At 60.2% G+C, this 22,706-nt stretch overlaps 1 protein-coding gene across 1 annotated transcript in view; it reads right to left on the bottom strand.

Annotated features, from left to right (window-relative positions):
* LOC117011555 (ryanodine receptor 1-like) overlaps positions 1 to 22,706 on the bottom strand; it is a gene marked incomplete at its 3' end in the record, with an annotated part of 126,799 nt that overhangs the window by 93,253 nt on the left and 10,840 nt on the right. Inside the window, 13 exon segments of the mRNA XM_033086980.1 lie at positions 653 to 771; positions 2,355 to 2,450; positions 3,004 to 3,139; positions 7,093 to 7,279; positions 8,711 to 8,832; positions 10,904 to 11,068; positions 14,211 to 14,367; positions 16,971 to 17,045; positions 17,812 to 17,905; positions 17,994 to 18,087; positions 19,639 to 19,751; positions 19,877 to 19,955; positions 20,669 to 20,743. Of these exon segments, the coding sequence (XP_032942871.1) occupies positions 653 to 771; positions 2,355 to 2,450; positions 3,004 to 3,139; positions 7,093 to 7,279; positions 8,711 to 8,832; positions 10,904 to 11,068; positions 14,211 to 14,367; positions 16,971 to 17,045; positions 17,812 to 17,905; positions 17,994 to 18,087; positions 19,639 to 19,751; positions 19,877 to 19,955; positions 20,669 to 20,743 (1,512 nt within the window).

The following is a 22,706-nucleotide window of genomic DNA, read 5'->3' on the forward strand; positions in this document are numbered from 1 at the left end:
CACCTGGGCACACACCTGGCACACACCTGGGCACACACCTGGCACACACCTGGCACACCTGAGCCCCCTGCCCACCTTGTGGTTGCGGCCGTGCTTGTCCAGCAGGGAGATGATGGATTTGATGTGATTCTCCTGGGCACACCTGGGCACACACCTGGGCACACCTGGCACACACCTGGCACACACCTGGCACACCTGAGCCCCCTGCCCACCTTGTGGTTGCGGCCGTGCTTGTCCAGCAGGGAGATGATGGATTTGATGTGATTCTCCTGGGCACACCTGGGCACACCTGGGCACACCTGGCACACACCTGGCACACACCTGGGCACACCTGGGCACATCTGAGCACACACCTGGGCACACCTGGCACACCTGGCACACACCTGGGCACACACCTGGCACACACCTGGCACACCTGAGCACACCTGAGCACACCTGGGCACGCCTGGGCACACACCTGGCACACACCTGGCACACCTGAGCCCCCTGCCCACCTTGTGGTTGCGGCCGTGCTTGTCCAGCAGGGAGATGATGGATTTGATGTGATTCTCCTGGGCACACCTGGGCACACCTGGCACACACCTGGCACACACCTGGCACACACCTGGCACACACCTGGCACACACCTGGCACACCTGAGCCCCCTGCCCACCTTGTGGTTGCGGCCGTGCTTGTCCAGCAGGGAGATGATGGATTTGATGTGATTCTCCTGGATGATGTTCAGCACCTCGGGGCTCTCGATCAGCACGCAGTACAGCACCTCCAGGATGCCTGGCGGGAGACCCCAGACCCAATTGAGGGACCCCAGACCCAATGGAGAGACCCCAGACCCAATTGGGGGACCCCAGATTCAGAGCAGGGACCCCAGACCCAATGGAGAGACCCCAGACCCAAAAGAGAGATCCCAGACCCATAGCGAGGGGATCAGAGCCACAGAACCTCCAGGATGCCTGAGGGGGACCCCAGACCCAATTGAGGGACCCCAGACCCAATTGAGGGGGGTCAGACCCTCAGGAGGGGGGTCAGACCCATAGCATGGACCCCAGACCCAATGGAGAGACCCCAGACCCAATAGAGAGACCCCAGACCCAGAGCAGGGACCCCAGACCCATAGGAGAGACCCCAGACCCAGAGTAGGGGGGTCAGAGCCATAGGACAGACCCCAGACCCAGAGCAGGGGGCTCAGACCCATAGGAAGACCCCAGACTCAATGGAGAGACCCCAGACCCAGAGCATGGACCCCAGACCCATAACAGGGACCCCAGACCCAGAGCAGGGACCCAGACCCAAAGGAGAGACCCCAGACCCATAACAGGGACCCCAGACCCAGAGCAGGGACCCAGACCCAAAAGAGAGATCCCAGATCCATAGCAGGGACCCCAGACCCAAAAGAGAGATCCCAGACCCATAGCGAGGGGATCAGAGCCACAGAACCTCCAGGATGCCTGGGGGGAGACCCCAGACCCAATAGAGAGACCCCAGACCAAATTGAGGGGGGTCAGACCCACAGGAGGGGGTCAGACCCAGAGCAGGGGGCTCAGAGCCACAGGAGAGACCCCAGACCCAATGGAGAGACCCCAGACCCGATGGAGAGACCCCAGACCCAATGGAGAGACCCCAGACCCAATGGAGAGATCCCAGATCCATAGCGAGGGGATCAGAGCCACAGAACCTCCAGGATGCCTGGGGGGAGACCCCAGACCCAATAGAGAGACCCCAGACCCAATTGAGGGGGGTCAGACCCACAGGAAGGGGGTCAGACCCAAAGCAGGGGGCTCAGAGCCATAGGAGAGACCCCAGACCCACAGGAGAGACCCCAGACCCAAAAGAGAGATCCCAGATCCATAGCGAGGGGATCAGAGCCACAAAACCTCCAGGATGTCTGTGGGGAGACCCCAGACCCAATTGAGGGACCCCAGACCCAGAGCGGGGACCCCAGACACAATTGAGGGACCCCAGACCCAATAGAGGGGGGTCAGACCCACAGGAGGGGGGTCAGACCCAGAGCAGGGGGCTTAGAGTCATAGGAGAGACCCCAGACCCATAGCAGGGACCCCAGACCCAATAGAGGGACCCCAGACGCAATGGAGAGACCCCAGACCCAGAGCAGGGACCCTAGACCCAAAAGAGAGATCCTAGATCCATAACAGGGACCCCAGACCCAATGGAGAGACCCCAGACCCACAGGAGAGACCCCAGACCCAGAGCAGGGGGGGTCAGAGCTATAGGAGAGACCCCAGACCCCGAGCAGGGACCCCAGACCCACAGGGGGGTTCTCAGCCCCCCGACCCCCCCCAGGACCCCCAGGACCCCCCCCAGGACCCCCCCCAGGACCCCCGGACCCCCGCACTGACCCGAGGAGGCCTCGAGCCGGTCCAGCTTGCTGACCAGCCAGTCCAGGTTGGTGGAGAACAGGGCGCAGTTGGCTCGGTTCCCTCGGATCAGCGAGGCTGGGGGGGCACGGGGTGGGGGTCAGGGACCCACGGAGACCCCAAATCTGCCCCAGAGATACAGCCCTGACCCTATAGACACACCTCTGACCCTATAGCACATTCCTGACCCTACAGATACAGCCTTGACCCTATAGACACACCTCTGACCCTATAGAACACCCCTGACCCTATAGAACACTCCTGACCCCATAGATACACCCCTGACCCTATAGACACACTCCTGACCCTATAGACACACCCCTGACCCTATAGAACACCCCTGACCCCATAGAACACCCGAGACCCTACAGAGACCCCACAGACACACCCCTGACCCTATAGAACATCCCTGACCCTATAGACACACCCCTGACCCTATAGAACATCCCTGACCCTATAGACACACCCCTGACCCTATAGATACAGCCCTGATCCTATAGACACACTCCTGACCCCATAGCACATCCCTGACCCCATAGAACACCCCTGACCCTATAGAACACCCCTGACCCTATAGAACACCCCTGACCCCACAGAAGACCCCCCAGAGACCCCCGACCCCCCGGCGCACCCAGCAGTTCGTAGAGCAGATTCACGATTTCCTTCCAGGCGCCCGCGGCCTCCTCGCCCGCGGCTTCCCCGAACTGCGCCGCGGTGCTGTACGCGCTCAGGCGGTCAATGCAGCTCAGCACCAGCGTCAGCATCCCCTGGGATCCAAAAAGGGGCTGTGAGACCCCCAAACTGCGACCCCAGACCCAAAACAGGGACCCCAGAGCCCCCAGACCCCCCGAACTGCGCCGCAGTGCTGTACGCGCTCAGGCGGTCAATGCAGCTCAGCACCAGCGTCAGCATCCCCTGAGGGTGGGGAGGGGCTGTGAGACCCCCAAAATGCGACCCCAGACCCTCAAACTGGGACCCCAGAACCTAAAACTGCGACCCCAGACCCAAAACCAGGACCCCAGAGCCCCCAGAGCCCCCGAACTGCGCCGCGGTGCTGTACGCACTCAGGCGGGCAATGCAGCTCAGCACCAGCGTCAGCATCCCCTGGGATCCAAAAAGGGATGTGAGACCCCCAAACTGCGACCCCAGACCCAAAACAGGGACCCCAGAGCCTCAAACCGGGACACCAGACCCTAAAACCAGGACCCCAGACCCTAAAACCGGGACCCCAGAGCCCCCAGAGCCCTCGAACTGCGCCGCGGTGCTGTACGCGCTCAGGCGGGCAATGCAGCTCAGCACCAGCGTCAGCATCCCCTGGGGGCCAAAAAGGGGCTGTGAGACCCCCAGAGACCCCCAAACCGGGACCCCAGACCCTAAACTGGGACCCCAGACCCTAAACAGGGACCCCAGACCCTAAAAAAGGGACCCCAGAGTCCCCAGATCCCCCGAACTGCGCCACGGTGCTGTACGCGCTCAGGTGGTCAATGCAGCTCAGCACCAGCGTCAGCATCCCCTGGGGGCCAAAAGGGGCTGTGAGACCCCCGAACTGCGACCCCAGACCCTAAAATCGGGACCCCAGACCCTAAAACCGGGACCCCAGAGCCCCCAGACCCCCCGAACTGCGCCGCGGTGCTGTACGCGCTCAGGCGGTCAATGCAGCTCAGCACCAGCGTCAGCATCCCCTGGGATCCAAAAAGGGGCTGTGAGACCCCCAGAGACCCCCAAATCGGGACCCCAGACCCTAAACTGGGACCCCAGAGCCCCCAGACCCCCCGAACTGCGCCGCGGTGCTGTACGCGCTCAGGCGGTCAATGCAGCTCAGCACCAGCGTCAGCATCCCCTGAGGGTGCAAAAGGGGCTGTGAGACCCCCAGAGACCCCCAAACTGCGACCCCAGACCCTAAACAGAGACCCCAGACCCTAAACCGGGACCCCAGAGTCTCCAGACCCCCCGAACTGCGCCGCGGTGCTGTACGCGCTCAGGCGGTCAGTGCAGCTCAGCACCAGCGTCAGCATCCCCTGGGGGCCAAAAAGGGGCTGTGAGACCCCCAAATCGGGACCCCAGACCCTAAAGCGGGACCCCAGACCCTAAACTGGGACCCCAGACCCTAAACTGGGACCCCAGAGCCCCCAGACCCCCCGAACTGTGCCGCGGTGCTGTACGCGCTCAGGCGGTCAATGCAGCTCAGCACCAGCGTCAGCATCCCCTGGGATCCAAAAAAGGGCTGTGAGACCCCCAAACTGCGACCCCAGACCCTAAACAGGGATCCCAGACCCTAAATTGAGACCCCAGACCCTAAACAGGGACCCCAGAGCCCCCAGACCCCCCCGAACTGCGCCGTGGTGCTGTACGCGCTCAGGCAGGCAATGCAGCTCAGCACCAGCGTCAGCATCCCCTGAGGGTGGGGAGGGGCTGTGAGACCCCCAGAGACCCCCGAACTGGGACCCCAGACCCTAAACCGGGACCCCAGACCCTAAACAGGGACCCCAGAGTCCCAAACTGGGACCCCAGAACTCCAAATCGGGACCCCAGAGCCCCCCGGGTCCCCAGAGACCACCGGGACCCCCGAAATGGGACATCACCCACTCCCCAGTTTGCCCTCCTAAATTTGGGGAGGGGTCCCTGGAGGGGGGTCTCACCTCCTGCTGGAAGAGCAGAACACCCCAGAACACCCCACAACGCCCCCCAAAACTCCTCAGGGGGGTCCTCAAAACTCCTTAGTGGGGGGATCCCCAAAACTCCTCGGGACCCCTGGGGCTCTGCCTTTAACCCTGAGCCCCCCGGGAATTTGGGGAGGGGTCTCGGGGGGGGTCTCACCTCCTGCTGGAAGAGCAGAAAGCCCTAGAACACCCCACAATACCCCCCAGAACATCCCACAATGCCCCCCAGAACATTTCAGGGGGTCCCCAAAACTCCTCAGGGGGGGATCCCCAAAACTCCTCGGAACCCCCGGGGCTGTTCCTTTAACCCTGAGCCCCTCGGGAATTTGGGGAGGGGTCTCGGGGGTCTCACCTCCTGCTGGAAGAGCAGAAAACCCCAGAACACCCAGACCTGGCAATGCCCCCCCAAAAATCCTCAGGGGGGGTCCCCAAAACTCCGCGGGACCCCCGGGGCTGTTCCTTTAACCCTGAGCCCCCCGGGAATTTGGGGAGGGGTCTCGGGGGTCTCACCTCCTGCTGGAAGAACAGAAAACCCCAGAACACCCCAGAATACCCCCCCAAAACTCCTCAGGGGGATCCCCAAAAACTCCTCAGGGGGGGTCCCCAAAACTCCGCGGGACCCCCGGGGCTGTTCCTTTAACCCTGAGCCCCCCGGGAATTTGGGGAGGGGTCTCGGGGGGGGTCTCACCTCCTGCTGGAAGAACTGGGCAACCCCAGAACGCCCCAGAACACCCCACAACGCCCCCCAAAAAATCTTCAGGGGGGAATCCCCAAAATTCCTCGGGATCCCCGGGGCTCAGCCTTTAACCCTAAGCCCCCCCGGAATTTGGGGAGGGGTCTCGGGGGTCTCACCTCCTGCTGGAAGAACAGAAAACCCCAGAACACCCCACAAGGTTCCCCCAAAACTCCTCGGGGGGGGATCCCCAAAACTCCTCGGGACCCCCGGGGCTCTGCCTTTAACTCTGAGCCCCCCGGGAATTTGGGGAGGGGTCTCGGGGGTCTCACCTCCTGCTGGAAGAACTCAGCAACCCCAGAACACCCCAGAACACCCCAGAACGCCCCCCAAAAAACTCCTCAGAGGGGGATCCCCAAAACTCCGCAGGACTCCCGGGGCTGTGCCTTTAACCCTGAGCCCCCCGGGAATTTGGGGAGGGGTCTCGGGGGTCTCACCTCCTGCTGGAAGAGCAGAACACCCCAGAACACCCCAGAACACCCCAGAACACCCCACAATGCCCCCCAAAAATCCACAGGGGGAGTCCCCAAAACTCTGCAGGGGGGGATCCCCAAAATTCCTCGGGACCCCCGGGGCTCTGCCTTTAACCCAGAGCCCCCCCGAAATTTGGGGAGGGGTCTCGGGGGTCTCACCTCCTGCTGGAAGAGTAGAAAACCCCAGAACACCCCAGAACACCCCAGAACACCCCAGAACGCCCCCCAAAACTCCTCAGGGGGGGATCCCCAAAACTCCTCAGGGACCCCCGGGGCTGTTCCTTTAACCCTGAGCCCCCCGGGAATTTGGGGAGGGGTCTCGGGGGGGGTCTCACCTCCTGCTGGAAGAACTCAGCAACCCCAGAACACCCCAGAACACCCCACAACGCCCCCCCAAAACTCCTCAGGGGGGATCCCCAAAATTCCTCGGGACCCCCGGGGCTGTTCCTTTAACCCTGAGCCCCCGGAATTTGGGGAGGGGTCTCGGGGGTCTCACCTCCTGCTGGAAGAACTGAAAACCCCAGAACACCCCAGAACACCCCAGAACACCCCCCAAAACTCCTCAGGGAGGTTCCCAAAACTCCTCGGGGGGGGATCCCCAAAACTCCTCAGGAACCCCCGGGGCTCTGCCTTTAACCCTGAGCCCCTCGGGAATTTGGGGAGGGGTCTCGGGGGTCTCACCTCCTGCTGGAAGAACAGAAAACCCCAGAAAACCCCAGAACACCCCAGAACACCCCACAACGCCCCCCCAAAACTCCTCAGGGGGGGATCCCCAAAACTCCGCGGGACCCCCGGGGCTGTTCCTTTAACCCTGAGCCCCTCGGGAATTTGGGGAGGGGTCTCGGGGGTCTCACCTCCTGCTGGAAGAGGCTCTGGCGGGCCCGCAGCGCTCTCAGGCGCCCCTGGCGCTGCTCGTGGCGCAGCTCGGGGGGAGGGGGCTCGAAGTATCCGATCAGGTCCCGCAGGCTCAGGATGACCCCGGCGATCGGGAGGGGAGGGGGCGGCGACCCCCGGGGGCGGCCCTGGAGGCTGTCCAGGCTCCTGGGGAGGGGGTTTGGGGGGGGTCTCGGGGTGAGGAGCGACCCCAAATGTGGGCAGGACCCCCCAAATCTGGGCAGGACCCCCAAAACCTCCCCAGGACCCCCCAAAATCCCCTCGGGACTCCCCAAAATTCCCTCAGGACCCCCCAAAATCTTCTCAGGATACCCAAAAATCCCCTCAGAATCCCCCCCAAACTCCCTCAGGACCCCCCAAACCCCCTCAGAATCCCCCAAAACCCCCTCGGGACCCTCCAAAATCCCCTCAGAATCCCCAAAATCCCCCTCAGGACCCCCCAAAATCCTCTCAAAACGCCCCAAAATCCCCCCAGGACCCCTCAGAATCCCTCAAGCCCCCTCAGGACCCCCCAAACCCCCTCAGGACCCCCCATAATCCCCTCAGGATCCCCAAAAATCCCCTCAAAATCCCCTCAGGACCCCCTCAGAATCCCCCCAAAACCCCCTAGGGACCCCCCAAAACCCCCTCAGAATCCCTCAAACCCGCCCAGGACCCCCAAAACCCCCTCGGGACCCCCCAAAATCCCCCTCGGGACCCCCCCAAGTTCCCCCAGGATCCCCCAAATCCCCCTCGGGACCCCCCAAAATCCCCTCAGGACCCTCCAAAATCCCCTCAAAACGCCCCAAAACCCCCCAAAACCCCCTAGGGACCCCCCAAAACCCCCTCAGAATCCCTCAAACCCGCCCAGGACCCCCAAAACCCCCTCGGGACCCCCCAAAATCCCCCTCGGGACCCCCCCAAGTTCCCCCAGGATCCCCCAAATCCCCCTCGGGACCCCCCAAAATCCCCTCAGGACCCTCCAAAATCCCCTCAAAACGCCCCAAAACCCCTCAGGACCCCCTCAGGACGCCCCAAAATCCCCTCAGGATCCCCCAAAATCCCCTCAGGACCCCCCAAAATCCTCTCAAAACGCCCCAAAAACCCCGCAAAACCCCCTCAGGACCCCTCAAAATCCCCTCAATACCCCCCAAAATCCCTTCAGGACCCTCGAAACCCCCTCAGAAATCCCCCCAAACCTCCTCAATACTCCCCAAAACCCCCTCAAAATGCCCCCAAAATCCCCCCAGGACCCCCCAGACCTCCTCAGGACCCCCCCAAATCCCCCCAGAACCCCCCAAAACCCCCTCAGAATCCCCCAAAATCCTCCAGGACCCCCCAAAATCCCCTCAAGACCCCCCAAAACCTTCTCAGGATACCCAAAAATCCCCTCAGAATCCCCCAAAAATCCCCTCAGGACCACCTCAGAACCCCCCAAAATCCTCTCAAAACGCCCCAAAACCTCTCCAGGACCCCCCAAAATAACCTCAAAAAGCCCCAAAAACCCCCCAAAACCCCCTCAGAACCCCCCAAACCTCCTCAGGACCCCCCAAAATTCCCCCCCAGGACCCCCCAAATTCCCCCCGGGACCCCCCAAACCTGATGAAGGTCCCGTAGAGCCCCGTGGTGCTGAAAACCATCCGAGCCGCCTGCGACTCCTGGTGCTGGGAGCGGGTCAGGCTCAGGGCATCGTCCATGTGCCCCTCCTGGTGCAGAATCGCCTTTTGGGGGGACAAGGGGGGGTCAGGGGGGTCCCTGAAGCTTTAGAGACCCCCCCCGAATTCAGAGAGATCCCAAAATTGTCAAAGGAACCCCCCAAGGTGTGACTGAGGTGTTGGAGGGGTGGGAAAAGTCACCGAAATGAGAAAGAAATGCTCAGGGAATGCACAGAGAAATCCCAAAAGGGGCTCCTGAAAACCAAAATTCCCCAAAATCCCCCCAAAATTCCCCAAAATCACCGCCCAGGAATGTTTTGATGACCCCAAAGTCTCTCCTGAACCCCAAACTTCACCCAAAACCCCACCCAGACCCATCTTAGTGCCCCTCACAGCTCTCAAAAGCCCCAAAAAACTCCCCAAAATTCCCCAAAATCCCCCAAAATTCCCCATAATCACCACCCAGAAATGTTTTGATGATCCCAAAGTCCCTCCTGAACCCCAAACTTCACCCCAAAACCCAAAATACACCCCCAAAGTCACCCCAAAACCCCACCCAGACCCATCTTAGTGCCCCTTGGAGCTCTCAAAACCCCCCAAAACTCTCCAAAAATCCCCCAAAATCCCCCAAAATTCCCCAAAATTCCCCAAAATCACCACCCAGGAATGTTTTGATGACCCCAAAGTCCCTCTTGAACCCCAAACTTCCCCCCAAAACCCCACCCAGACCCATCTCAGTGCCCCTCACAGCTCTCAAAAACCCCCAAAACCCCCCCAAAAAAACCCAAATCCCCCAAAATTCCCCATAATCACCACCCAGGAATGTTTTGATGACTCCAAATTCCCTCCTGAACCCCAAATTCCCCCCCAAAGTCACCCCAAAACCCAAAATACTCCCCCAAAGTCACTCCAAAACCCCACCCAGACCCATCTTAGTGCTCCTTGGAGCTCTCAAAACCCCCCAAAACTCCCCAAAATCTCCCAAAATCCCCCAAAATCCCCCATAATCACCACCCAGGAATGTTTTGATGACCCCAAAGTCCCTCCTGAACCCCAAAATTCACCCCAAAACCCCACCCAGACCCATCTTAGTGCCCCTTGGAGCTCTCAAAAGCCCCAAAAATTCCCCAAAAATCCCCAAAACTCCCCAAAATCCCCCAAAATTCCCCAAAATCACCACCCAGGAAAGTTTTGATGACCCCAAAGACCCAAATGAACCCTAAAATTCACCCCAAAGTCACCCCAAAACCCAAAATACACCCTCAAAGTCACCCCAAAACCCCACCCAGACCCATCTTAGTGCCCCTCACAGCTCTCAAAACCCCCCCAAAACTCCCCAAAAATCCCCAAAACTCCCCAAAATCCCCCAAAATTCCCCAAAAATTCCCCAAACTCACCTCCCGAGCCACCCCAGTACATACTGGGGACCCCAAAAGATCCCAAAGTCCCTCCTGGAGCCCAAAATTCACCCCAAAACCCCACCCAGACCCATCTTAGTGCCCCTTGGAGCTCTCAAAAGCCCCAAAAATTCCCCAAAAACTCCCCAAAATCCCCCAAAATTCCCCAAAATCACCCCCCAGAGCTATCCAGGAATGATTTGATGACCCCAAAGTCCCTCCTGAACCCCAAACTTCACCCCAAAACCCAAAATACACCCTCAAAGTCACCCCAAAACCTCACCCAGACCCATCTTAGTGCCCCTTGGAGCTCTCAAAACTCCCCAAAAATCCCAAAAATCCCCAAAACTCCCCAAAAATCCCTCAAAACTCCCCAAATCCCCCAAAATTCCCCAAAATCACCCCCCAGGAAGGTTTTGATGACCCCAAAGTCCCTCCTGAACCCCAAAATTCCCCTCAAACCCCACCCAGACCCATCTTAGCGTCCCTTACACCTCTCAAAACCCCCCAAAACTCTCCAAAATCCCCCAAAATTCCCCAAAATCACCCCCCAGAAATGTTTTGATGACCCCAAAGTCCCTCCTGAACTCCAAAATTCACCCCCAAACCCCACCCAGACCCATCTTAGTGCCCCTTACACCTCCCAAATCCCCCCAAACCCCCCCAAACCCCTCCGACCTTCACTCCCGGAGCCCCCCCGGTGTAATTTTGTTGATTTTGGGGTCCCCCCCCGAGCCCACCTTCCTCTTGAGCAGCCCCAGGCGCAGAGCTTTGGGGTCAGGGGCGGCGTAGGTGACCCAGAGGCCGCTGGGGCTGTGCTGCAGGAAGCAAAGGGACTCCCCGTATTTGATCTCGGGGGGCCCCATGCCCTCGATGTCCCTTTTGGGGGTGGTCTCCAGCTTCTCCTGCGGGGGTTGGGGGGGGACAGGGAGGGTCAGGAGGGGGGCAGGGTTTGTGTGGGGGCAGGGTGGGGACAGCTGGGGACATCCCAGGGATGTTGGAGATGGGGACAGGGATGGGGAATTGGGGACCAGGAACAGGTTGGGGACACAGAAAATGGGGACAGGGATGGGGATTTGGGGACCAGGAGCAGGTTGGGAACATTTGGGGACACAGGAGAAGGGGACAGGGATTGGGATTTGGGGACCAGGAACAGGTTGGGGACACTGAAAATGGGGACAGGGACGGGGATTTGGGGACCAGGAGCAGGTTGGGGACAGTTGGGGACACAGAAAATGGGGACAGGGACGGGGATTTGGGGACCAGGAGCAGGTTGGGGACAGCTGGGGACATCCCAGGGATGTTGGGGACACAGGAAATGGGGACAGGAACCAGAAGAGGGTCAGGATTGAGGACCAGGAATAGGTTGGGGACAGTTGGGGACACTGAATATGGGGACAGGGACGGGGATCTGGGGACCAGGAGCAGGTTGGGGACACAGAAAATGGGGACAGGGTCAGGATTGGGGACCAGAAGCAGGTTGGGGACATCCCAGGGATGTTGGAGATGGGGACAGGGACCAGGGTAGGATCAGGATGGGGACCAGGAATAGGTTGGGGACAGTTGGGGACATCCCAGGGATGTTGGGGACACTGAATATGGGGACAGGGACGGGGATTTGGGACCAGGAGCAGGTTGGGGACAGCTGGGGACATCCCAGGGATGTTGGGGACACAGGAAATGGGGACAGGGACAGGGATTTGGGGACCAGCAGCAGGTTGGGGACATCCCAGAGATGTTGGGGACACAGAAAATGGGGACAGGGATTGGGATCTGGGGACCAGCAGCAGGTTGGGGACACTGAATATGGGGACAGGGACGGGGATTTGGGGACCAGGAGCAGGTTGGGGACAGCTGGGGATGTTGGAGATGGGGACAGGGACCAAAACAGGGTCAGGATGGGGACCAGGAGTAGCTTGGGGACAGCTGGGGACATCCCAGGGATATTGGAGATGAGGACAGGGATGGGGAATTGGGGAGCGGGAACAGGTTGGGGACATCCCAGAGATGTTGGGGACACAGGAAATGGGGACAGGGATGGGGATTTGGGGACCAGGAACAGGTTGGGGACACTGAATATGGGGACAGGGATGGGGATCTGGGGACCAGCAGCAGGTTGGGGACATCCCAGAGATGTTGGGGACACAGAAAATGGGGACAGGGACCAGAGTAGGGTCAGGATTGAAGACCAGGAGCAGGTTGGGGACAGCTGGGGACATCCCAGGGATGTTGGGGACACAGGAAATGGGGACAGGGACAGGGATTTGGGGACCAGCAGCAGGTTGGGGACAGCTGGGGACACAGGAAATAGGGACAGGGACCAGAGCAGGATCAGGTTGGGGACGAGGAGCAGTCTGGGGACACTGAATATGGGGACAGGGACGGGGATTTGGGGACCAGGAGCAGGTCGGGGACATCTGGGGACACAGAAAATGGGGACAGGGACCAGAACAAGGTCAGGATTGGGGACCAGAAGCAGTCTGGGGACAGCTGGGGACATCCCAGAGATGTTGGGGGCAGAAAATGGGGACAGGAACCAGAAGAGGGTCAGGATTGGGACCAGGAGCAGCTTGGGGACAGTTGGGGACACAGGAGATGGGGACAGGGACAGGGATCTGGGGACCAGCAGCAGGTTGGGGACATCCCAGAGATGTTGGGGACACAGGAGATGGGGACAGGGATTGGGATTTGGGGACCAGCAGCAGGTTGGGGACACTGAATATGGGGACAGGGACGGGGGTTTGGGGACCAGGAGCAGCTTGGGGACATCTCAGGGATGTTGGAGATGGGGACAGGGACCAGGGCAGGGTCAGGATGGGGACCAGGAGCAGGTTGGGGACATTTGGGGACACAGGAAATGGGGACAGGGACCAGAAGAGTGTCAGGATTGGGACCAGGAGCAGGTTGGGGACACTGAATATGGGGACAGGGACGGGGATTTGGGGACCAGAAGCAGGCTGGGGACATCCCAGGGATGTTGGGGACACAGGAAATGGGGACAGGGATGGGGATTTGGGGACCAGCAGCAGGTTGGGGACACTGAATATGGGGACAGGGATTGAGATTTGGGGACCAGGAGCAGCTTGGGGACATCCCAGAGATGTTGGGGACACAGGAAATGGGGACAGGGACCAGAGCAGGATCAGGATTGGGGACCAGGAGCAGGTTGGGGACAGTTGGGGACACAGAAAATGGGGACATTGATGGGGATTTGGGGACCAGGAGCAGGTTGGGGACACAGCAGACGGGCACAGGGACAGGGATGGCACTTGGGGACAGCTGGGGACACATCAGATGGAACACAGGGACAGGGATGACACTTGGGGACACAGCAGATGGGCACATGGACAGGGATGGCACCCGGGGACAGTTGGGGACACATCAGATGGGCACAGGGACAGGGATGGCACTCGGGGACACAGCAGACGGGCACAGGGACAGGGATGGCACTTGGGGACTGGGAGCAGGTTGGGGACACTGAATATGGGGACAGGGACGGGGATTTGGGGACCAGGAGCAGGTTGGGGACATCCCAGGGATGTTGGGGACACAGAAAATGGGGACAGGAACCAGAGCAGGATCAGGATTGGGGACCAGGAACAGGTTGGGGACATCCCAGGGATGTTTGGGGACACAGCAGAGGGGCACAGGGACGGGGACTGGGGACCAGCAGCAGGCTGGGGACATCCCAGAGATGTTTGAGACACAGCATTTGGGCACAGGGACAGGGATTTGGGGACATCCCAGAGATGTTGGGGACATTGCAGACGGGCACAGGGAGAGGGATGGCACTCTGGGACATTTGGGGACACAGTAGATGGGCACAGGGACAGGGATGACACCCAGGGACATTTGGGGACACATCAGATGGGCACAGGGACAGGGATTTGGGGACCAGGACACATCAGACGGGCACAGGGACAGAGATAACACTTGGGGACACATCAGACAGACACAGAGATGACACTTGGGGACACAGCATTTGGACACAGAGATGACACTTGGGGACACAGGGACAGAGATGACACTTGGGGACACTGTGGCCACCTTGGAGGCCCGGAAGCAGAACGTGGCCACTTTGGTGCTGGCAGCCGCCGCCTCGAGCACGGCGAGCCCGGAGCCCTCGGTCAGCGCCAGGTACCGGCCCGTGGTGACATGGCGCAGGCGGAACGGCTGTCCCCAACGGAGGTGGCTGCCACTCCAGCTGGGGACACAGGGACACGGGGTCACCAAGGTGGGGACAATGGGAACGGCTGTCCCCAACGCAGGTGGCTCCCGCTCCAGCTGGGGACACAGGGACACGGGGTCACCAAGGTGGGGACAATGGGAACGGCTGTCCCCAACGGAGGTGGCTCCCGCTCCAGCTGGGGACACAGGGACACGGGGTCACCAAGGTGGCAGGGGGACACTGGAGTGGGATTTGGGGACACTGGGGTGGGATTTGGGGACACAGGATGGGTCAGGGGGACACTGGGATGGGGCATGGGGACACTGGGGTGGGATTTGGGGACACTGGAATGAGATTTGGGGACACTGGGGTGGGGCAGAGGGACACTGGGATGGGATTTGGGGACACTGGATGGGACATGGGGACGCTGGGGTGGGGCATGGGGACAATGGGATGAGATTTGGGGACACTGGAATGGGGTGTGGGGACAATGGGAACGGCTGTCCCCAACGGAGGTGGCTCCCACTCCAGCTGGGGACACAGGGACAGCAGGGTCACCAAGGTGGTGGGGGGACACGGAGTGGGGTGTGGGGACAGGGGATGGGGACACTGGGTGGGATTTGGGGACACTGGGGTGGGATTTGGGGACAATGGGAACGGCTGTCCCCAACGGAGGTGGCTCCCGCTCCAGCTGGGGACACAGGGACACGGGGTCACCAAGGTGGGGACAATCAGAACGGCTGTCCCCAACGGAGGTGGCTCCCGCTCCAGCTGGGGACACAGGGACAGCAGGGTCACCAAGGTGGGGACACTGGGAACGGCTGTCCCCAACGGAGGTGGCTCCCGCTCCAGCTGGGGACACAGGGACACGGGGTCACCAAGGTGGGGACAATGGGAACGGCTGTCCCCAACGGAGGTGGCTCCCGCTCCAGCTGGGGACACAGGGACACGGGGTCACCAAGGTGGGACACGGGGTCACCGGGGTGTGGGGACAATGGGAACGGTTGTCCCCAACGGAGGTGGCTCCCGCTCCAGCTGGGGACACAGGGACACGGGGTCACCAAGGTGGGGACAATGGATGGGTCAAGGGGACACTGGATGGGATGTGGGGACACTGGGGAGGGACATGGGGACACTGGGGTGGGACACTGGGGTGGGGTGTGGGGACACTGGGGTGGGATTTGGGGACACTGGGATGGGACATGGGGACACTGGGATGGGTCAAGGGGACACTGGAATGGGGTGTGGGGACAATCTGAACGGCTGTCCCCAACGGAGGTGGCTCCCGCTCCAGCTGGGGACACAGGGACACGGGGTCACCAAGGTGGGGAGGGGACACGGGGTGGGGTGTGGGGACAGGGGATGGGGACACTGGGGTGGAGCTTGGGGACACTGGGATGGGGTATGGGGACACTGGGATGGGATTTGGGGACACTGGATGGGCCATAAGGACACTGGGATGAGATTTGGGGACACTGGGGTGGGATTTGGGGACACTGGGATGGGATTTGGGGACACTGGATGGGATGTGGGGACATTTGGTGGGATGTGGGGACACTGGGTGGGATTTGGGGACACTGGAGTGGGTCAGGGGGACACTGGAGTGGGTCAGGGGGACACTGGGGTGGGGTGTGGGGACACTGGGGTGGGGTGTGGGGACACTGGATGGGATTTGGGGACACTGGGTGGGATTTGGGGACACAGGGACACGGGGTCAGGGGTGTGGGGACAATGGGAACGGCTGTCCCCAACGGAGGTGGCTCCCGCTCCAGCTGGGGACACAGGGACACGGGGTCACCAAGGTGGGAACACTGGGAACGGCTGTCCCCAACGGAGGTGGCTCCCGCTCCAGCTGGGGACACAGGGACACGGGGTCACCAAGGTGGGGACAATGGGATGGGATTTGGGGACACTGGGATGGGATTTGGGGACACTGGATGGGCCATAAGGACACTGGGATGGGGTGTGGGGACACTGGAATGAGATTTGGGGACATTGGGGTGGGGTGTGGGGACAGGTAGAACGGCTGTCCCCAACGGAGGTGGCTCCCGCTCCAGCTGGGGACACAGGGGACACGGGGTCACCAGGGTGGGACACTGGGATGGGATTTGGGGACACTGGGATGGGATTTGGGGACACAGGATGAGATTTGGGGACAGTGGGGTGGGGTGTGGGGACACTGGATGGGATTTGGGGACACTGGAGTGGGTCAGGGGACGCAGGATGGGACGTGGGGACACTGGATGGGGCGTGGGGACACTGGGGTGGGGTGTGGGGACACTGGATGTGGGGACATTTGAGGACACAGGTGACACAAAGTGACGCTTGAGGACATTTGAGGACACAAAGCGACATTTGAGGACAAGGCGAGGACACAAAGTGACATTTGAGGACATTTGAGGACACAGGTGACACAAAGTGACATTTGAGGACAAGGCGAGGACACAAAGTGACATTTGAGGACATTTGAGGACACAGGTGACACAAAGTGACATTTGAGGACAAGGCGAGGACACAAAGTGACAGGAGGTGACAAGGTGACACGGGGACAGCACCTCACGACAGAGGGGACCCCAGAACCCCCCGGTGGTGACCCCCCCCACTGTCCCCAAGTGTCCCCAAGTGTCCCCAAGTGTCACCTGATCCTCAGGGGCTCCAGGCGCCACAGTGACCGCGCGTGGGCGCAGACGGCGCCGCCCTCGTAGTTCACAACGCTGGGGGGACAGAGGGGGGACAGAGATTGGAGACCCCTCCCCAATTTGGGGTCAGACATTTTGGGGACCCCTCCCCATTTCAGGGACCCCCTCCCCATTTTTGGACCCCTCCCCATTTGGAGACCCCCTCCCCATTCCGGGGACCCCTCCCCATTTTGGAGATCCCTCCCCATTTTCGGACCCCTCCCCACCCTGTGTGACCCCTCCCCATTTCAGGGACCCCTCCCCATTTCGGGGACCCCTCCCCATTCTGGGGACCCTCTCCCCATTCTGGTGACCCCTCCCCGTTTTGGGGACCCCTCCCCATTTCTGTGACCCCTCCCCATTTGGGACCCCTCCCCATTTCGGGACCCCTCCCCACCCTCTCTCCTCGCCCTGTGTGACCCCTCCCCATTTTTGGACCCCTCCCCACCCTCTGTGACCCCTCCTCATTTTTGGATCCCTCCCCATTTCTGTGACCCCTCCCCATTGGAGACCCCTCCCCACCCTGTGTGACCCCTCCCCATTTCAGGGACCCCTCCCCATTCCGGGACCCCCTCCCCATTTCGGGACCCCTCCCCATTTTGGGACCCCTCCCCACCCTCTCTCCTCGCCCTGTGTGACTCCTCCCCACCCTGTGTGACCCCTCCCCATTTTGGGGACCCCTCCCCATTTCTGTGACCCCTCCCCATTTCTGTGACCCCTCCCCATTTTCGGAGACCCCTCCCCATTTTGGGACCCCTCCCCATTCCAGGAACCCCCTCCCCATTTTGGGACCCCTCCCCACCCTCTCTCCTCGCCCTGCTCGGGCCCCGCGGGGGTCAGACACTCGTCCATGTGCCCGTGGAACAATCGCATCACGTGGCCGCCGGTGACAAAACCTGAGGTGACATTTTTTTTGGGGGGGGGGTCAGGGAGTTGGGGACACCCCCGAGGACCCCCCCAAGGCCACCCCCGGCCCGGTGTCACCTTCCTCGCAGCCCGAGCAGATGGGGTTCATGTTCCACAGCGTCTGCATGAAGGACGCGTCCACCTGGAGCTCGCCCGAGGCTGTGGACAGGTGCTGGGGACATTTGGGGACATTTGGGGACATTTGGGGACATCGGGGACACGGCGGGGACGTGGCAGGACGGGAGGGGGAAAAGGGGAGACCCCCAAAACTCCTCAGGGTGCCCCCAGGATCAGGAGAAGTCAGGGATGGGGGGGATCCCCAATGTCCCCAAGTGTCACCTCAGTGTCCCCTCAATGTCCCCAGTGTCCCCTCAGTGTCCCCCGGTGTCGCCTCAGTGTCCCCCAGTATCCCCAGTGTCCCCCCAGTGCCACCCAGTGCCACCCAGTGTCCCCTCAGTGCCCCTCCAGTGTCCCTCAGTGTCCCCTCAGTGTCCCCTCAGTGGCCCCCTCAGTGTCCCCTCAATGTCCCCCCAGTGTCCCCCCAGTGTCCCCAGTGCCACCCCAGTGTCCTCAAGTGTCATCTCAGTGTCCCCGGTGTCCCCTCAATGTCCCCCAGTGTCCCCAGTGTCCTCCAGTGCTCCCCAGTGTCCCCCAGTGTCCCCTCAGTGTCCCCAGTGTCCCCAGTGTCCCCCAGTGCCACCCAGTGTCACCCAGTGCCACCCCAGTGTCTCCTCAATGTCCCCAGCGTCCCCCAGTGTCGCCCAGTGTCCTCAGTGCCCCCTCAGTGCCCCTTCAATGTCCCCCAGTGTCCCCAGTGTCCCCAGAATTCCCCCAGTGTCCGCAGTGCCCCCTCAGTGTCCCCAGTGCCCCCCAGTATCCCCCAATGTCCCCAGTGTCCCCTCAGTGTCCCCTCAATGTCCCCTCAGTGTCTCCAGTCCCTCCCAGTCCCTCCCAGTCCCTCCCAGTCCTTCCCAGTGCTCCCAGTACCAGGTATCTCTCGGAGGACACGCTGACCAGGATCAGATCCCGTGTCCCAGTATCCCCAGTATCCCCAGTCCCTCCCAGTCCCTCCCAGTCCATCCCAGTCCCTCCCAGTCCCTCCCAGTCCATCCCAGTACCAGGTATCTCTCGGAGGACACGCTGACCAGGATCAGATCCCGTGTCCCAGTATCCCCAGTGTCCCCAGTCCCTCCCAGTCCCTCCCAGTCCCTCCCAGTCCCTCCCAGTCCCTCCCAGTATTCCCAGTCCATCCCAGTACCAGGTATCTCTCGGAGGACACGCTGACCAGGATCAGATCCCGTGTCCCCATGTCCCCCAGTGTCCCCAGTCCCCCTGTCCCCTCTATCCCCAGTATCCCCAGTCCCTCCCAGTCCCTCCCAGTCCCTCCCAGTCCATCCCAGTACCAGGTATCTCTCGGAGGACACACTGACCAGGATCAGATCCCGTGTCCCCATGTCCCCAGTATCCCCAGTATCCCCAGTATCCCCAGTATCCCCAGTATTCCCAGTCCCTCCCAGTCCCTCCCAGTCCCTCCCAGTCCCTCCCAGTCCATCCCAGTACCAGGTATCTCTCGGAGGACACGCTGACCAGGATCAGATCCCGTGTCCCCATGTCCCCAGTCCCTCCCAGTCCATCCCAGTCCATCCCAGTCCCATCCCAGTCCCTCCCAGTCCATCCCAGTCCCCTCCCAGTCCCTCCCAGTATTCCCAGTCCCTCCCAGTACCAGGTATCTCTCGGAGGACACGCTGACCAGGATCAGATCGTCTCCCACCCGAACCTTCTCTCCCTCGGAGCGCTGTTTGGACGCCGGGTGCATCGTCCACCAGCACGCCTCGCCTTGGGGACACCCCAAAAAAACCTCAGCGGGACCCCAAAACCCTCGGGTCACCCCAAAACCCTCAGGTCACCCCAAAACCCTCAGGTCACCCCTTTTTTAATTTTATTTTTATTTTATTTCGTACCTGCCGCGTCCCTCTGCAGCCCCACGTCGAAGGCGAGTTTGTCGGTGACGGAGCGGGAGGTGGTCAGGCAGCTCAGGTACTGGGGGGGCGGGGTGGGGGGTCACAGGGGCACCCCAAAATCCCTCAGGGGCACCCCAAAATTCTTCATGGACCCCCTGAACCCTTCATAGCCCCCCCAAACCTTCCATGGCTCCCCCAAATCCTTCATGGCTCCCTCAAATCATTCACAGATCCCCCAAACTCTTCATGGGTCCCCAAAATCCTTCAGGGGTCCCAAAATCCCTCAGGGGTCCCAAAATCCCTCAGGGGTCCCAAAATCCTACATGGGTACCCCAAAATTCTTCAGGGGTCCCAAAATCCCTCAGGGGCACCTCAAATCCTACATGGGTACCCCAAAATTCTTCAGGGGTCCCAAAATCCCTCAGGGGTCCCAAAATCCCTCAGGGGTCCCAAATGCTTCATGGGCATCCTAAATCCTTTAGGGGCACCCCAAAATCCTTCAGGAGCCCCAAAATCCTTCAGGGGCATCCCAAATCCTTCATGGGCACCCCAAAATCCTTCATGGCTCCCCCAAACCCTTCATGGGTCCCCAAACCCTTTATGGCCACCCCAAACCCCTCCAGACCCCCCCAAACCCCTCAGACCCCCCAAGCCCCCCAAGTTCCCCCCAAACCCCCCAGACCCCCCCAAAATCCCTCAGTGCTCCCCAAACCCCATACAGCTCCCCCCCAAACCCCCCAAGCCCCCCCCAGGACCCCCCCCCAACCCCCCCAGCCCCCTCCCCAGACTGACCATGCCGCTGTGGGAGTGTCTCAGCAGGATGGCGTGGCCGTAGAGCAGCGTCCGGTGCCCCCCGCCCTGAGAGGACTTGGGGGGCACGGGGGGGGGTCAAGGAGGGCACCCCAAAATCCCCTCAGCCCCCCTGGACCCCCAGGAAAATCCCTTGAATCCCCCCACCCCCAAAAAAAATCCACATTGTTTTGGGGTTCCCCTTATTTTGGGGTCCCCCCTTTTTTAGGGTTCCCCCTTTTTTTGGGATTCCCCCTTTTTTTGGGGTCACCCCTTTTTTTGGGTTCTCCCCCTTTTTTTGGGATTCCCCCTTTCTTTGGGATTCCCCCTTTTTTTGGGATTTCCCCTTTTTTTGGGGTCACCCCTTTTTTTGGGGTCTCCCCTTGTTTTGGGGTCTCCCCGTGTTGGGGTCTCCTGTGCATTGCCCCCCCTTTTTTTGGGGTGCACCGTGCCTTGGAACCCCCCCCTCGTTTTGGGGTCCCCCTCATGGTGCAATCCCCCAATTTTGGGGGCTGCTCTGATTTTGGGGTCACCCCAAAGAAAATCCCAGAAATTTGGAGGGGGAGGGTCCCAGTTTTGGGATCCCCTCAATATTGAGGGTCTGCTATTTTGGGGACCCCCCCACCATGTTGAGATCCCTCATTTTTGAGATTTCCCCCCAGTTTGGGATCCCCCATTTTTTGATCCCCCCATTTTTGGGATCCCAAATTTGGAATCCCCCCAATTTGAGATCCCCCATTTTAGGATCTCCCATTTTTGGAATCCCCCATTTTGGAATCCCCCATTTTTGGATCCCCCCCATTTTTGGAATCCCCCCATTTTGAGATCCCCCCCATTTTTGGAATCCCCCCATTTTGAGATCCCCCCATTTTTGGGATCCCCCATTTTGAGATCCCCTCATTTTTGGGGTCCCCCAATTTGAGATCCCCCATTTTGGGATCCCCCCATTTTTGGGATCTCCCATTTTGGAATCCCCCCAGTTTGGGATCCCCCATTTTTGGGATCCCCCCATTTTGAGATCTCCCATTTTGGGATCTCCCATTTTGGAATCCCTCCATTTTAGGATCCCCCCAATTTGAGATTCCCCCATTTTTGGGATCCCCCAATTTAGGATCCCACATTTTGGGATCCCCCAATTTGGAATCCCCCCATTTTGAGATCCCCCCATTTTTGGGATCCCCTAATTTGAGATCCCCTCATTTTTGGGGTCCCCCCAGTTTGGAATCTCCAATTTTTGGAATCCCCCTATTTGAGATCTCCCCATTTTGGGATCCCCCTTTTTGGAATCCCCCCATTTTGGGATCCTCCCATTTTTAGAATCCCCCATTTTGGAATCTCCCCAATTTGGGATCTCCCTTTTTTGGGATCTCCCATTTTTGGGATCCCCCAATTTGAGATCCCCCCATTTTGGAATCCCCCCAGTTTGGGATCTCCCTTTTTTGGAATCCCCCCAATTTGGGATCCCCCAATCTGAGATCCCCCCATTTTGGATCCCCCATTTTGAGATCCCCCCATTTTGGAATCCACCAATCTGAGATCCCCCATTTTGGGATCCCTATTTTGGGATCCACCATTTTGGGATCCCCCAGTTTGGGATCCCCAATTTGGAATCCCCCCATTTTTGAGATCCCCCCATTTTGGGATCCCCATTTTTTAATCCTCCCAGTTTGGGATCTCCCCTTTTTGGGATCCCCCATTTTGAGATCCCCCCATTTTAGAATCCCCTCCATTTTTGGGATCCCCCATTCTGGGATCCCCAATTTGAGATCCCCCCATTTTGGGATCTCCCAGTTTGGATCTCCCCAATTTGGAATCTCCCCATTTTGGGATCTCCTATTTTGGAATCCCCCCATTTTGGAATCCCCCATTTTTAGATCTCCCCATTTTTGGGATCCCCCCATTTTGGAATCCCCCCATTTTGGAATCCCCCATTTTTAGATCTCCCCATTTTTGGAATCCCCCCAGTTTGGGATCCCCCAATTTGAGATCCCCCCATTTTTGGAATCCTCCAATTTGGAATCCCCCCATTTTGAGATCTCCC

Source organism: Catharus ustulatus, unplaced genomic scaffold, assembly GCF_009819885.2.
Source record: "Catharus ustulatus isolate bCatUst1 unplaced genomic scaffold, bCatUst1.pri.v2 scaffold_89_arrow_ctg1, whole genome shotgun sequence".
NCBI classification, from domain to species: Eukaryota; Metazoa; Chordata; class Aves; order Passeriformes; family Turdidae; genus Catharus; species Catharus ustulatus.